The sequence below is a fragment of the Grammomys surdaster genome, unplaced genomic scaffold (assembly GCF_004785775.1).
Source record: "Grammomys surdaster isolate TR1022 unplaced genomic scaffold, NIH_TR_1.0 126063, whole genome shotgun sequence".
NCBI classification, from domain to species: domain Eukaryota; kingdom Metazoa; phylum Chordata; class Mammalia; order Rodentia; family Muridae; genus Grammomys; species Grammomys surdaster.
Window position 1 is genome coordinate 1,745,083 of NW_021620873.1, and position 14,092 is coordinate 1,759,174.

The 14,092-nt window shown below is 52.1% G+C and overlaps 1 protein-coding gene across 1 annotated transcript in view; it reads right to left on the minus strand.

Annotated features, from left to right (window-relative positions):
* Nucleotides 1-2,809: 2,809 nt before the first annotated feature.
* The window catches only part of Nkd1 (NKD inhibitor of WNT signaling pathway 1), a 75,084-nt gene continuing 63,801 nt past the window's right edge, over nucleotides 2,810-14,092 (minus strand). The window contains exons 5-10 of the mRNA XM_028755504.1: nucleotides 13,939-14,045; nucleotides 11,954-12,049; nucleotides 8,210-8,357; nucleotides 7,709-7,793; nucleotides 6,637-6,764; nucleotides 2,810-6,038 (exon numbers count right to left, since the gene is read on the minus strand). Of these exons, the coding sequence (XP_028611337.1) occupies nucleotides 5,446-6,038; nucleotides 6,637-6,764; nucleotides 7,709-7,793; nucleotides 8,210-8,357; nucleotides 11,954-12,049; nucleotides 13,939-14,045 (1,157 nt within the window). The 3' untranslated portion in view covers nucleotides 2,810-5,445. The remainder of the gene's footprint in view (nucleotides 6,039-6,636; nucleotides 6,765-7,708; nucleotides 7,794-8,209; nucleotides 8,358-11,953; nucleotides 12,050-13,938; nucleotides 14,046-14,092) is intronic.

Sequence of the window (14,092 nt, forward strand, 5' to 3'; positions counted from 1 at the left end):
CTCTCTCTCTCTCTCTCTCTCTCTCTCTCTCTCTCTCTCTCTCTCTCTCTCTCTCTCATCTTCCTCCACACCACGCCCATGTTCTTGTTTACTAACCACCTACTGCACACTGGGCCTTGAAGAACCCCACTTCAGAGGCTGCAGACAAGCCATAACACTCAGGACCAGGCTCTGAGGCTCACACTGCTTGCTGCCCTCTGCTGGACTGGCTAAGGCTCCAGGCAGAGCAGCCTGGCTAGGAAAGGATGAACAGGTTTTGGGGTCAGCTTTGACAAACACACCCTGAATTTTGCTTTTGGAAATACAGAGAGAGGAGTAATGTTAGTAACGGTCGGGCACCAGAACTCAGGTGAAGGGGAGCATAATCCTGTCAGAGCTGTGGGCCTCTAAGGTCTTTGACCTCTGTTTCTCACTATGAGAACTAAGCCCCAAACCGCTTCCCCATCTACCTTTTTTCCTGCGGAGAGGGGTCTGCCCAAATCTGATTCCCAAAGCAGGTTTTCACAGTGAGTGAGCAGTCATAAACTTGGAAATAAAAGTGGTGGTCACACTGAATTCTTTGCTGCCGAGCTAACGTTGGCCCCGGGTCGCAAGGCTGAGTGCAGAAATCAGGAAGAGGGGTTTTTAAGACTGCACACATATCTTATGAATGCCAGATTTCATCTTGAGTGACAAAGGGCAAAGACTGTCCATGTCAACATCATGTGGACCAACTGGGGGCCACTGGGTCTCAGCCCAGTTCTCTGTAATATCTACGGTTTTGTGATAACGGAGTGGATGGGTTACTCAGAGCCAATGGCAGCACATCGAGGAGAGAAACTTGGCCTATACAAACGGAGGTGCTGAGCCCTCTGGTCCTCTGCTGAAGTTATAGGCACTTGTTCTGATTTCTGTGGGGTTTTGGGGTCCCTGTTGGAGGAGGGTCAGAGGCTTCTGTTCTTGTTCCCCTCCTACCTCAATATGCATACTCCTTGAGTTCTGCTCCTGGGGTTTCCAGACTGACCTGTGGGCCAGATACACCACCATCTCCAGGGGTGGGAGCTTGTTAAACTACTGTCCTTGTACCCTAACCCTAAGTCACCTATCCCCCTAATCCAGGGTGGGCCTACGAGTCTATATTTAGCATGTTTCTCCAGTCCAAGAATTCAGGTATTTCTCTCAACGGGCTTTCTGAAGTCATCAAGGGGAAGGTGCAAGGCTCCAGAGTATGACCTTGCCTGTGTAGGATACCATCTTAGATCCTGAGGTTTTAATGCTCAGGCTACATCCCAAACCCCCAAATCAGCATCATAAAAGGTAGGACCAAAAGCTTGGCCTGTCAGACCTCTTCTAGGTGATTCTGAATGAAGCTTCCACACACTGAGAGGCTGGCCTGTGCCCAAGTCATATCAGGAGGGACTTAGGCCTGAGTGAGTGATTCATAGCTGCCAGGCTGATGGACTTCGTGTAGCAGCAGGGTTATTTCTTCTAGTGCTTGGAAGGCCGGGGGAGAGCAAACTGCCCACTTGTGCAGACCAAACTGGGTCATCTGTACAAGCTAAACTCTGCCACTTCCTCCTTGGGAGCAGATGCTGGGCACTGGAAGCCCTTCAAAGGAAAGTACGTCAGGAAAAAACATTCTAGAGCACCCGCTCCTAAGGACTGGCTTCAAGGGCAGCCCCAGGAGGTAGGTTGCAAGGGTGAGCCTGGGCTAAGGGCAAGCTTGACTTGGAGAATCTGGGGTGTGCAGTCCCCTGATGCCAGTCGTGACACTGGCATCCTTGACCTTCACATGGAGCCGAGGGTGCTGGATGGCATCCACAGTCCAGCATCAGAGGCAGGTCGGGGAGGCGGGGACTGCTCATCAGTGACTTTGGACAGCTAGCCCACTTCCCAGTTCTCTGGCTGCCAATCCTCAGGCCCAATAGCAATCTGAGATGTGACTGCCGGGGAAAGGAGAAAGTCACACAGGTCCTGGCTGGCCTCTTTGCCAAAATGTCTAGTTAGCATGGCTAGGTGTGTGATACTCCCCATACAGGGGAGGTAAGAGCAAAGTGGAGATCCATCCTCCACCAAACAGCTGTGAACATGTGTGTCCAAAGCTGCGTGACCGTGATGCCTTCTTAAATAAAAAAAAAAAAAACACTAATACTTCTCCAGGCCCCAGGGAGGCTGGGTGCTCAGAGCCTAGGAACTGGGTCATAGCTACACACAGGATCCAATCTTGTTTCTTTTAGCTTCCTCCCTCTCTTCCTCCCTCTCTTTCCTTTCGTCTTCACACTCCCTCTAATTATTTGCTATCACCACTTTTATGAGGTCACTCACAATAGCTTCAAAATGGAAACCACACTTGCTCTTGAAACCGGCAGTTCTGTGCTGATGCCTTCTCTTGCTTTCTGTCTTGGGAGTAGCCAGCAAGACAAGTTACAAGGATCCTCTTTGCAGTGTGTCACAGGGAACCATGAGAAGACAAGCCACAGGCCTGCCAGGAGAGGACAGTGTCTCTGTGCAAGAGGGGGCTGAGAAGCTGGTAGGGGGACAGAGTTCAGTGACTGCGGGGAGGGGTGTCCCCAAGTACACTGGGCTATAGAGAAAGAGCCCAAGAATGAACACTATGCTGCTCCTTGGATAAAAATAAAAAAGCAGGGTGGGGAGGGGCTTGAGCATATCTGCAGGGTTTTCTCTCTTAAAAATAGATCAGAAAGAAACAGTGCAAAATGTCAGCATTTGAAACTTCTGGGTGGGTGAGTTCAAGGTTACTGTTACACAATTGTTTCACACTGTGTTGGAAAAAAAGCTTTTTTAGATTAAAACATTTAAATGGGAGATATTCTATAAAATGCTTTTATTCTGGTAATGAAGAAGACAGCTAACATCTGGAAAGGACCCACAAGGGAGAAACCAAGGCACGGCATTTCACTTGTGGTGCATACTCTGAGGAAGGGGAGTCAGGCCTCCAGAGCCCACAGCCAGGCACCAGACTCTGTTACAACCACCACACTGCACTCACAGTCCTGGAGAGCATCTGGACATGGGTGTTGGGGTGGGTCTCTGCAGACTGAGCACGTGAGATGGAGCCTGCTGACTTACCTTTGACTCTAAGCTTCTATGTGCTACCTTGATCGCTTACAGGTGAACACACGGTACTATTTTTAAGTGACTTTTAAGAGTTAGCAAGAAGTTAACAAAATCCTGGAGCAGCAGGGGACCTCCTTCCTCAGGCTGAGAATCCATGTTCTAAAACCAGTGGCTTCCACTCCCTAGGCAGCTGCTGATGGCAACTCTGGCCCTGGAGGCCATTGGGTTTTGTTTTTGCTGGTCCTCCTGTCCCTGTCCTCATCCAGGGTGACCTTGTCTCCTGTGGCAGGTGGGCACATACCAGATGACCCATGTAATTGGTCCAGGGGTGACTAACTTCCCCAAGCCCGGTCAATCACAATTCCCTTACCAGGGTTTTGTCTCCCCAAAAATTCTTTCCTTCTGGTCCTAGAACCAGAATGTCAGTTGCTTTGGCCTGCTGACACAGGTGACTCAGGGACAAAAACTGTTTCATTCATACCGGATCCTGTCATCTCAAAGCTAGCTCCCACAATGCCTTGCCCACTTGGTGTGGTGGCAGTTATCTCCTCTGAGTTGGATTCTAGCCAAACAGAAACTCACAGCTTCCCATAAGGAAAACTCAGGGCTCATATCCTTCAGTGCTAGGGATCCTGAAGGCTAGGACCCAGCACTGCCACCTACCATGTGTGTCAAGCAGGTTCTTCACTTCTCTGAGCCTCAGACACCTTCCCAAGACTTCTACTGGACTTCCACTTCCTGCTTCCTCATAGTGATGCCCTGAGGATGGCACCAACCAGACCCAGGCACACCAGCAATCGGGAAAAGTAACACCATGAAAACAACAAATGCTCACTACCTTCAGAAGTACATGCTTACCAACCATGCTAAACTCAGGAGACAGGAGGGCAACATTTCCTTCTGGGTCAGACTCTTTCTAGACCCTCAAGAATAAAAGCCCCACTCCCTCCCAAGGCTTTCAGTGGATGCTACTAGAAAAGGATGTGAAACAGGCATGGGAGTGAATAGTGGCATTCACCTCCTGGGCAAATTCATTCATTCATTCATTCATTCATTCATTCATTCATTCATTCATTCACACAGCCTGCTACTTTCTCTGAATGTCATGGTTTCTAGGTGCCTCTCGATCCCCACTCTTCATGTATAGAGGTACAGTGGTAGCTCAGTGCTGGTCTGGGTTCTACTGCCCCTCAGCCTTTGCCCCGGTGTTGGCAGCCATCTTTGTTCAGCTCTCCTTAAATTATTAAACCTGGGAGTGTAACCTCATTTATGTAGGGGATGCTGCCCAGTGTCTCAGCTGCCACCCCCATTCCATCCTAAGTCTCTATACCCTAGCAGGTCTCTCCAAAACTGCAGACCTGAGACCCAAGGAAGTAAGACGGAGGCGGCTGCTTTCGTCTGATGGACAGGCAGCCTTTCCAGGAAACACATGGGGGTCCATCTGGGTTGCAGGAGCTTCCACAGAGCAGGGCAGTGATTTCTGCACACCAGCAAAGATACCTGAGAGTGTATTTAGAGAAAGATACAGAGACACGGACAGGCAGCAGCTACCTATAGCTACAAAGGCTCTCTCTAGCAAGAGAGCCACAAACTGGTTGTTGATGGCGAACTCAGGTTTCACACCCTCCGTCACACCATGGTGCCATCTTGGGAAACCACGTCTCTTTATGTGGCTGCTTCTCTCTAGAGTAGTTTCCAAACTGAGACAACTGGCTACAAGGACAATCCTTAAACACAGGTGCATCCTTCAAAAGCCAAGGCGGGGGTGGGGGGGGCACAGGAAGAGAGAGGGCGCTTCCACACTGTGCATGGCAAAGGAAAACAAAAGCACAGGGCTGGCTTGGGCCAAGGGCTAGGTCCCTTTGGAAAGGGGAGGCAGTAACTCCGGGAAACACAGCTAAGGTGTCTAGGTTGAGGCGTGAGAACACGAGGGGAGGGAGGGCGCAATGGCAGTCCACCGAGATCCCCTGTAGTGTGTTACAATCAATTAAGGGCGAAGTTGAACCAGAATGACACTGAGAGGTAGCAGCTGTTGTCCTCTGGAGCTCTTGAGGGCCTCTGAAGCTCGGCCAGGCAAGGCTGCTCTCCCGGAAGAGCTGGAGAGGGGAGTTGGGCCGAGGGCTCCTGGGGTTTGGGAAGAGCTGTGTGGAACAGCTGGGGTGGCCCAAGGACCCTTCCAAACCCAGAGTCACTTCTTGGGTGAGTTACAGGATTTCCCCACAACGTATAAATAAAAGTTTACTTCTGTGTTTCCATATGTCTTCTACATGAAGGCTGGCTAAATATTAGTGGAGTAACAATAATTATTAATAACAATAATTGCCATAATAACAATAATTAATAGACTAATAATGCCTTAGGGTGTGGGCGGGTCCTTTCTGTGGCAGCCTAGGGCTGGTAGAAGTGGTGGTAGTGGTGGTGGTGTTCGTGGTGGTGGTGATGCTCATGTCTCTGCACGGCCTGGCCAGCCTGGCTTTCATACACCACCACAGCAGGCAGCTCCCTCACCTGCTCCCGCCCCAGGACGGCGGAGCCTCCTGCAGCCAGCGGAGCCTGCAGGCCCCGGCAGCTTGCCTGGCTCTCCTTGGCTCGATGCTTGTGCTTCTTGTGGCCCAGGGGTGCCAGGGTGGGGAGGAGGGCTGGGCCGGTGGGCAGGTGGGCAGAGGGGGACACAGTGTGGGTGGTGGGCACCAGTGGGGGCTTGCTTCTTGCACCTCTGGCCACGTGGCCCACACCCATGTTCTTGCCCTGGGCCTTGGGGGACCTCACAAAGTGCTTGCTCCCGTCCTGAGTGCCCCGGAGCCGTTGCTGGAGCTCTGATGCCTTGGCAAATGGGGTGTCAAGAAGGTGGAAGGAGCCCGGGTCCACACCTTGGGACCTCCGGTGTGGGATGTGGGCGGCTTCCGGCTCGTGGGAGCGAGAGCGAGTTGGGTTGGAGATTCGAGGGGGCAGCTCTGACTTCTGGGCCACCGAAGGGGAGCCTAGGAACATATTCAACAGATACTTCATGAGCACCCACTGTGTGCACTGGGCTACCCTGGGTTACCAGGTACCATCACCTCTTAGTCTAGCTACCAGCCCTCTCATGCCCTCTGCAGCCCTGCAGGGAGAGAAACATTCCCATCTGCTGAGAGGGGAGGAGAGAGAAGGAAGGGGTTAGAGGATGTGGGCCGAGCATCCTAAGTGGATACAGGGAAATGCAGGGTGAACTCAGAGAGAACTCGACAGTAAGAGGAAGCAGGACTGGAACAAGGGCAAGGGGCACAGATGCTGGCAGAGCAGCACTTTCCTGGACCAATCAGCCACCAGGGCTGTGGCTGATGTGGGGCCAGGGCTGTGATGGCCTGGGTGGGGCTACTGCTTTTGCTGGATTCTCGGCTCTCTCTTTCTCTTGGATTTTGCCCAGCTCTGTACAAGTAATACTTTGATTCTGAAAATGTCTTTAGTTAGCGTTTAGTCCTCTGAGAGGAGTCTCTGACCTGCCCAGTAAAAAAGTTACATATTGCCCAGTCCCCAGGGATCAGTGGCCACCACCTAGCACTGTGATTCCGGATTACACCCCACACAGCCGCCCCTTACCGGGTCCAAACTGAGATGTGTAGTTCTCTATCCCCGCCAGGTCTAGGTAGTGGTTTCTCCTCTCGATGTTCTCATCCACGCAATGGTGGTAGCAGTCTGGCTGCTCCAGGTGGCTGTCACCCTGGAACCTTTGACAAAAAGGACATGATGTAGGAAGGCACAGACCCTGAAGTCTGCTGGGAAGCCATCGGGCCAAACAAACAGGCAGCTCATCACTCCTCTTCTGTGACTTGGGAGAAGGGGGGTCTGAGGTAGAAACCTCAGTCTGTGCCTTCATTTCCCCAATGCCCACTGTAATCTGCCTCACCATCACAAGTTCTGTTCAAGGCACCCCAGCCCCGCCCACCTCCAGCCAGCCTGGAGCCTGCAATCCAGCCCACTGCCTGCCTAGCAGTGTCCTAGCATGGTCTGTCTTATCCATGTTCACAGGAAGGACTAGTCATTCTCCAGCCATGCCTTCTTTGGTATAGATGTTGAAGATCCCCCCACTTGCCTGCTGCCCTGATGCTGCTGTTAGGTGCTTTCCTTTAAACAGCCCCCTTCCCTCTGTTTATGCAGAAGTGACAGCAGGACCGATGACTGCAGCAGGACAGATGACTGCAGTCTATAAGCCCTTACAGTTCTGAGAGCAAGAAGCCTGCAAATGAAGGTTTCTCATAGCCCACTGAACAGCCAGGCCATCTTAAGGGACAGGAGGCTTGGGATTCTGTCCACTGCTGTGAAGGCACATATTGCCCAGTAGAAATCCCAGTGTTTTAGACTCCCCAAGGTGCTACCCTAATCCCATCTACGGTGGATAATACATCAGGAACACCCAATACATGCTGAATCCAAACCACATGGAGAAAATCTAAAGAATTTTTATATGGATACAGCGATGAGCTATATCTAGGGTTTTGTTTTGTCCTGTTTTGTTTGTAAATTTAGAGTCTGATTTGTAAATCTGTGCTTTCTGAAATAAATTTATGGCCCCTGTGGAGAACCTAGGATAGAACCTGCCCCTCGAAGTCCTTCAGATGTATGTATCCAGCTGGCACTCAATACATGCTCATGGGCATGAGGCATGTCATACCTGAGCGGGGCTCGCTGCTTCTTCTCCCAGCCACGCAGCTCCTCAGCAGGTTTGGTGTCTGCTCGGGGCCTTGTGCTCTGCAGATCTGAGTCCCAGAAGCCCAAGAGAAACTCGTCAGTGCCTACTCCAGCTCTGCCAGGGCTTTCTGGCATCGTGTCCTCAAAAAACACTCAAAGTCGTTAACTATAGCGCTGCAGCAGGATTGCCCAGTGAAGACCAAACTAGCTGCCTGTCCCACTCACCTCTCCAGATTCATAAACTGCCCTCCAAAACCTGGCCTGCATCCTCTCCAGTCTCAACTCTATGCCTTTGCTTACACTGGGCCTTCCATCTGTGATTCCCTCCCTGTCCCTCCCCAGAGGCCTATTCCTTCAAGAGCCTGTTGAAGCCCTGCTGTACACCAAGCATCTGTCCATGGTACCTGGGTCTCTTCCTTCCCTCCCAGGCTGACTTGGGTCCTCCCCATCTTTCCCATATTGGGCACCGTTGTGTCACTCTCACCGGTTTGGTTGAAAAGGACACTCCTCTTGCTCTGGCTCCCATCAGGGGCCACGGTGAGCTTCACCCGCAGTGTCTTGCTTGATGTAGGTGAATGGTTCACAGAAGAGTCAACCACCTCATAGATGGTGTGCAGCAAGCTGGTAATGTCCTGTTTGGGAGGAAGCAGACAGCCCCATAGACTTTAGCCACAATGCCCTGCCACCAGCAACCTGAGAGCTGGTGACCGTTGCCGTGCTGAAGGCCCCAGATCCTTCAAAGAGAGCTGAAGGCAAGATGGTGGGCATGGGACAAAAGCCCCAGGAAGAAGGAATGAAGAGCAGAGGGCAAAGGAAGGAAAGTCACAAATTCAGGGTGGCTTGTGAACCCCTGGGCCCATAACAGGAAAGCTGTGCGGAACCTCCCTGAATAGCCTTGTCCAGGTAGGGGAAGAGTTTATAAACCAGCTCTCAACCTTCCTAGGTGAGAGGCTCCCAGCGACGCTATATACCTGTGTTCTTAGAGCGAGAAACAGAAATGTGATTGTGTCCTTACACTTGACTGGACTATGCCCTTGCCTGTCCCTCTGCAGGCATCCGCACAGACACCATGGCGGGATTCAGTAAGTGATGGAGAGGAGGAAGTGCTGGTGGTGACAGAGGAGGGGTGTGTGGGGACAGGCACTGCTGTTCTGTGGCTCCTGGAGCCCACTTGCTCTCTCCCTGTGAGAAGCCAGCTGTCCACAGACAGGAAGGGAGATCTCACCAGAACCATGCGGGCTGATGCCTCAGCCCTTAGCTCCAGACTCCAGGATGTGAGGAGGTCACTTTCTATTGTTGAAGCCACTCCACCTTGGCTGTGTGAAGTAAGAGTCACTGAAGACAAACTAGTCTGTGAGAAACCTGACCAAATATGTCTGGGCCTGTTACCTATTAAACCGGAATGGGGACTCCAGCAGTGTTTCATGAGGAGTCTCAGAGACTTCTGACTGGGGTAGAGGACACAGGCATCCCTTACTAGGACTTCTGTGCTCTGGGTATCTCTCTGTGGTCAGCTGTCTGAGGGCCAGCCACTTCCTTTAAAAAACACTATCCCTAGGCACACTTACAGTTATCTTGGTCAGCAATTCTTCATGAACTCTGACATGCTTGGCCCCTCCTCTACCTTCCCTCAGCTGAGGCAGACATGTCATAGCCAGGCAGGTGTGTGATGGCTAAGAGACCTGTAGGGTCTACGCCGGGGGATAGGTCCCCGTGAAACATGGTGGACATTTCACTAGGCTAACTCTACAGAATAAAGCCACTCAGGGTACCCAGAAAGCCAGTCTTCTGAGAAATATTCCAAATCATCAATGCTGACAACTAATTTAGGTTTTAGCAAAAGCCTCTAAAAGACCAGACAGGAAGCTGTGGAGACAGATTGTGGAGGGCAGCAGTTTGAGACGCAGCCTCTAGCTGTTTACTCCTGCTCACTGAGCTGTCTCGGGTCCTCCTGGTGAGACCATACAGGACTCCTTTTCTCCCTGTCCTCCCCATGACTCCCTGCAGAACCATACCACCCATTCTCAGAACTGCACCTTCTTCAGGAGATTATGGTGACATTATCATGATGGAGGTGACAAACAAGGAAACCGAAGGCCGCTGCCAACATTCTTCAAGTGTTGTATGGCTCAGAAGCTGAAGAAGCAGCTTTGCTGCCATCTTAAAAACCAGGGTCTGGCACAGAAATGGGGGCTGCTACAGTTTGTTTCTAAACCAATATAATAAAGATATGATCTTGGAGTGGTCTATTGGGAGCTGGCAGAGCTTTTAGGTAATACGCTTTGAAAGGCCCTTGTGGTGGGCCTTCAGGTCCCTGGAGGCATGTTCCCAAAGGGGACTGTGGGACCTGGTCTTCTCTTCCTTCTGGCCTCATTTCCAGGCCCTGAGGTGAGTAATTTTGCTTTGTCATGCCCACCTGCCAGATTATGCTGACTTGCCATGGCCGAAACAACAGAACTGACTGGACTGATCACGAACTGGAGTGAGCCTGTTCTCTCTGTAGGTTGAGTAGCTCAGTATTTGCTACAGTGACAGGAAGCTGACACAGGTGATCACAACTGCTTCCTATGTGACTGAGAGCCCAGGTTTATAAGATCAGACCTGGAGGATTAGCTCAGACACAGGCTCCAGGCAGCAGATGCAGTAAGGTAGGATCTGTTTGCCTGAGCGCACCAAAATACGTGTACTCACACTACGAGGAAGAGAGGGAGAGGTTGGTACAGAGGAAGAGAGGGAGAGGTTGGTACAGCAGGTTTAAAAAAGGACTTTTGTGGACAGGGATGAGGTGATCCACAAGGCAAGGTCCTTAACCAGTATCTCAGCTCTTCAGAAAGAAAACACAAGGTTTGCTTCAGGCCACACTGACCCACCTCGCGTGGACAGCCTCCCTTCCCTGTGGCTCCTGCCTCTCACCTCTAAGGACACAAGGGGCAAACCAGAAATGAGTGTCTGTCCATGTCTCGGCTTGCAAGGACTTTGCAGTAGAAGATACACAGAGGAGGCCCCCACGCATCTCTAAATAGAGAAGCAAGGAAGAGGGCGGCCATCAAGGGCTGGCCATCTTCATCGTGGCATGTGTGAAAAAGATGCCATGTGGTCCCATATGGGAAGCCAAATGAGACTTGGCTCTGGGCCATGTATGGAAATTCTGAATGGGAGGGAATCCTGAGAGGGAGGGATCCAGGCTAGAGCGGACAGTGCCATCAAGAGTCTTCACAGTAAGAAGAGACTGGAGACGGAACATCCATGTTCTGGTCCTGCACATACGGAGCCTCTGGACTCAGCTATACTTCAGCATACTGGAAGTAAACCTCCCAGAACTGAAGTTCAGGGATGCATGAGCCAACTCACTGCTCTTGTTACCTACGACAGGATGTTGGGCCACAAGAGGACACAAAGCCCCCCACCTGGTCTTCTAACGCCACACAGGTGCCAAACACCATCTCTAACAGGCCTCGCCCCACAAAGCAGGCCTCCCGGAGAGGCAGAGGGAAGGAGCTGAGCCTGATTCCTGGCACCTGGAATAGAATCTGGGTTTCTTGCAGGGCCTTAAAGACCCACTCTATCTATTCTGCAAAGGGGCCACAGGCCAGGGGATCAGCTGCGCAGGCGCCCTCCCAGGGCAGCATGTCACCTGGATAAGGTCAGCTTAGCATGGGCTGCCCCTCTAAGAAGCTGCTTCCAGCTCCACGGCTCCTTCCGTTCCTTTGGTGTTTTCTGCCTCATTGGGTTGTCAGAGCAACACATGGAGAACTGACACTCTCCTCCCTGCTGAGTGAGTGCTCAGCCTGGTGCTCAATTGGCAGAGACAGAGGCATGGAGAGGGTGAGAGGATCTTGGGATGAGTTGTAGGAGGATCCTGAATGGGGAGGGGGGCCTGGGACCAGCCACAGTCACTGTTTGCTCCTGTTCTGTGTGGCCTTGGGGACTCACTAAGGCAGCCAAGGGTGGCTTCTAGAGCTTAGGGGCGGCATGAGAAAGGAGGCAGGGAGAGACAGTTGGAACCTGGAGTTCCTCTCTGGAAGGCCTTGGACTTTGCCACCATCTCCCACCTCTCCCCAGAGGGGTATACCCAGTGACAAACTGTGTGAGATGCCAGGACACTCCCAGCAACCTTTCACCACAAGTCCTTCCCTAGCTCTGCCCCCGCCAGGCAGGGTGAGGGGACAGCAGACTCAGGCTAAGTCCAAGCCCTGTGCCTGAGGGCTGAAGCAAGAAGCACACTTACCTCACGGGTGACTTTGCCATTGTTGTCGAAGTCATACAGAGTAAAAGTCCACTCTTGCCGGCTGTCTTCCTCCACAGAAACATCACACTGCAGCTCCTGGACAAACAGACATGTGTCTTGTTTAACTATCAACTAGAGCATCACCATGGGCCCAATGGTAAGGCCATGGGCACCCCTGGCTATCCCCTGACCCTGGTAAAGGGAGAAGGACAGTGACTAAGACATGAGCAGCCAGGGAAAGATGCTAGAGCCTGGGCACAGCATACAGGTCCCAGGGCACCAGTAATCTCTAGTGTTCAAAGGACAAAGGAGACACATAGACTCAGACAGGAGACTGGTCTCATGAGGCAAGCTTCAACCACGGGTGAGAAGCTTTTGGAAAGCAACAGGGACTAATGACTTGGGACAGCAGGCAAGATGTCAGGACAGGCAACTGAACTGGGCAGCAGCAGGCAGGACATGAAGAGGTGAAACTCCGGAGTCTGTCCAGACTCCTCCTGGGATGTGTTTCTGATGCTTCATTTTCCTCTCATATAAGTGACAGAAAATGATTGTATCTATCCTCTGTCCCATAAAGCTGTCAGAATAATTAAGTCCTTTGCCATATGGTTCTTCATCAGCTCAGAGTTCCCAGGTCCCCTGAAGTTATAAGGGACAGTCCCCAAACTCCTACCTCAAGTATCCTGCTTCTCTGCCAAGGGCAGCCCTACAGGGCCAGGCATCAAGGACTCAGAGGTGACCCAAACAATGGAATGACACCCATGCCCCAGCTCACAGAGCATGGAGACAGGCCTGACCACCATGAGGGAAGATAGCTGCTGACTGTAGTGTGCATGGCAGACAAGGTGTCCCTGCTTGCAGCTGCTGCAGCCTGAAGCTGGTTCCCTCCAGTTCTTAGGTGGACCATGCTGAGTTCAAAGCCAGCCTTCCCCCATCTATGACATGCTAATCTGACACCTGCCAAGTGCCCACCCCTCCTGAGAAGTATTTGATGTGGTACAACACATATCACACACACACACACACACACACACACACACACACACACACACCACACACCCCTGTACATATATATCACACACACTGCATTGGCTAGCTATGTCTCTTGTCTGTCTTTAACCACACTGCTCAAAATTCAAGGGCAGGAACCAGGAACCATACTCATTTTATTGTTGTTCTCCTGGCAAGCAACAGGGTTCCATTAGCACTGGGGAAAAGAAAGGAGCCCCAGCTACACCAAGCAAGGCAACCCACTGTATACTGTAGAATGGGAGTACCAAATGATCCCAGAACCCCCAGCAAATACCCACAGTCCAGGGAGGGCTGAAACGTGAACGGACTTGGCCTGAATTCACAGCTTTGTGCCAACAGCAGAGCTGTGCCCTACTGTGGTCTCTGAAGGGGGGGGGCAGGGAAGGCGTGAAGCAGTGAGGGTGAGGGATGCCAGCATCCTCCACTGCCCTAGACCTCACTCTGAGCCCCCTCACCCTGGGCCTTGTGCCTGCAATCCACTGCTGGGGTCTGAGACAAGCGGGAGGATGAGCTATATGCTCTGGGAGGGCCCAGCCCTTGTGTTGACCATGTGGTTTGGAAATGGAGGCCCAGAGAGAACTGGGGGCCTGCCCAGGGCTCCTTCCTGTCTTAGCTTCTTACACACCATAGGAGACCCCTATAGGTCCCAGGTCAGCCTCTGGGGGTGAAAGGGAAGACTTGAGGACTCTGAAGATCCCATAAGAAGGTAACAAGTCCAAGGATGAGAGTCCTATCTCCCTACATGTGCTCACACCTTGTCCTGGTGGTATGTATTGGCCACCACTCATGTAGAGAGGCTGCAGCTGAAGTGTCATGACCCAGGGGCAGCAGGAAGGATCTCTCCCAGAAGCAATTATCCACATAAGAGGTGACAGCTCCTTCCATTCAGATGGGCCTCAGTTTCCCCTTCTAGAGCACCACTGTAAAGTCACAGCCCTCGGAAGGAAACTCACTTCAAACTTGAGCTGCTTCTTGGAGGCCTGGCCGGGTTCGCTCAGTTTCTCCATTCTCTTCTCATCTCCGCTGCCCAGGCTGTCGGTCTTCTCAGGTGGTAGGGCCACTGCGGGGAGGCACAGGCAGAGGTGAGCAAGTCAGGATCAGGTGGCT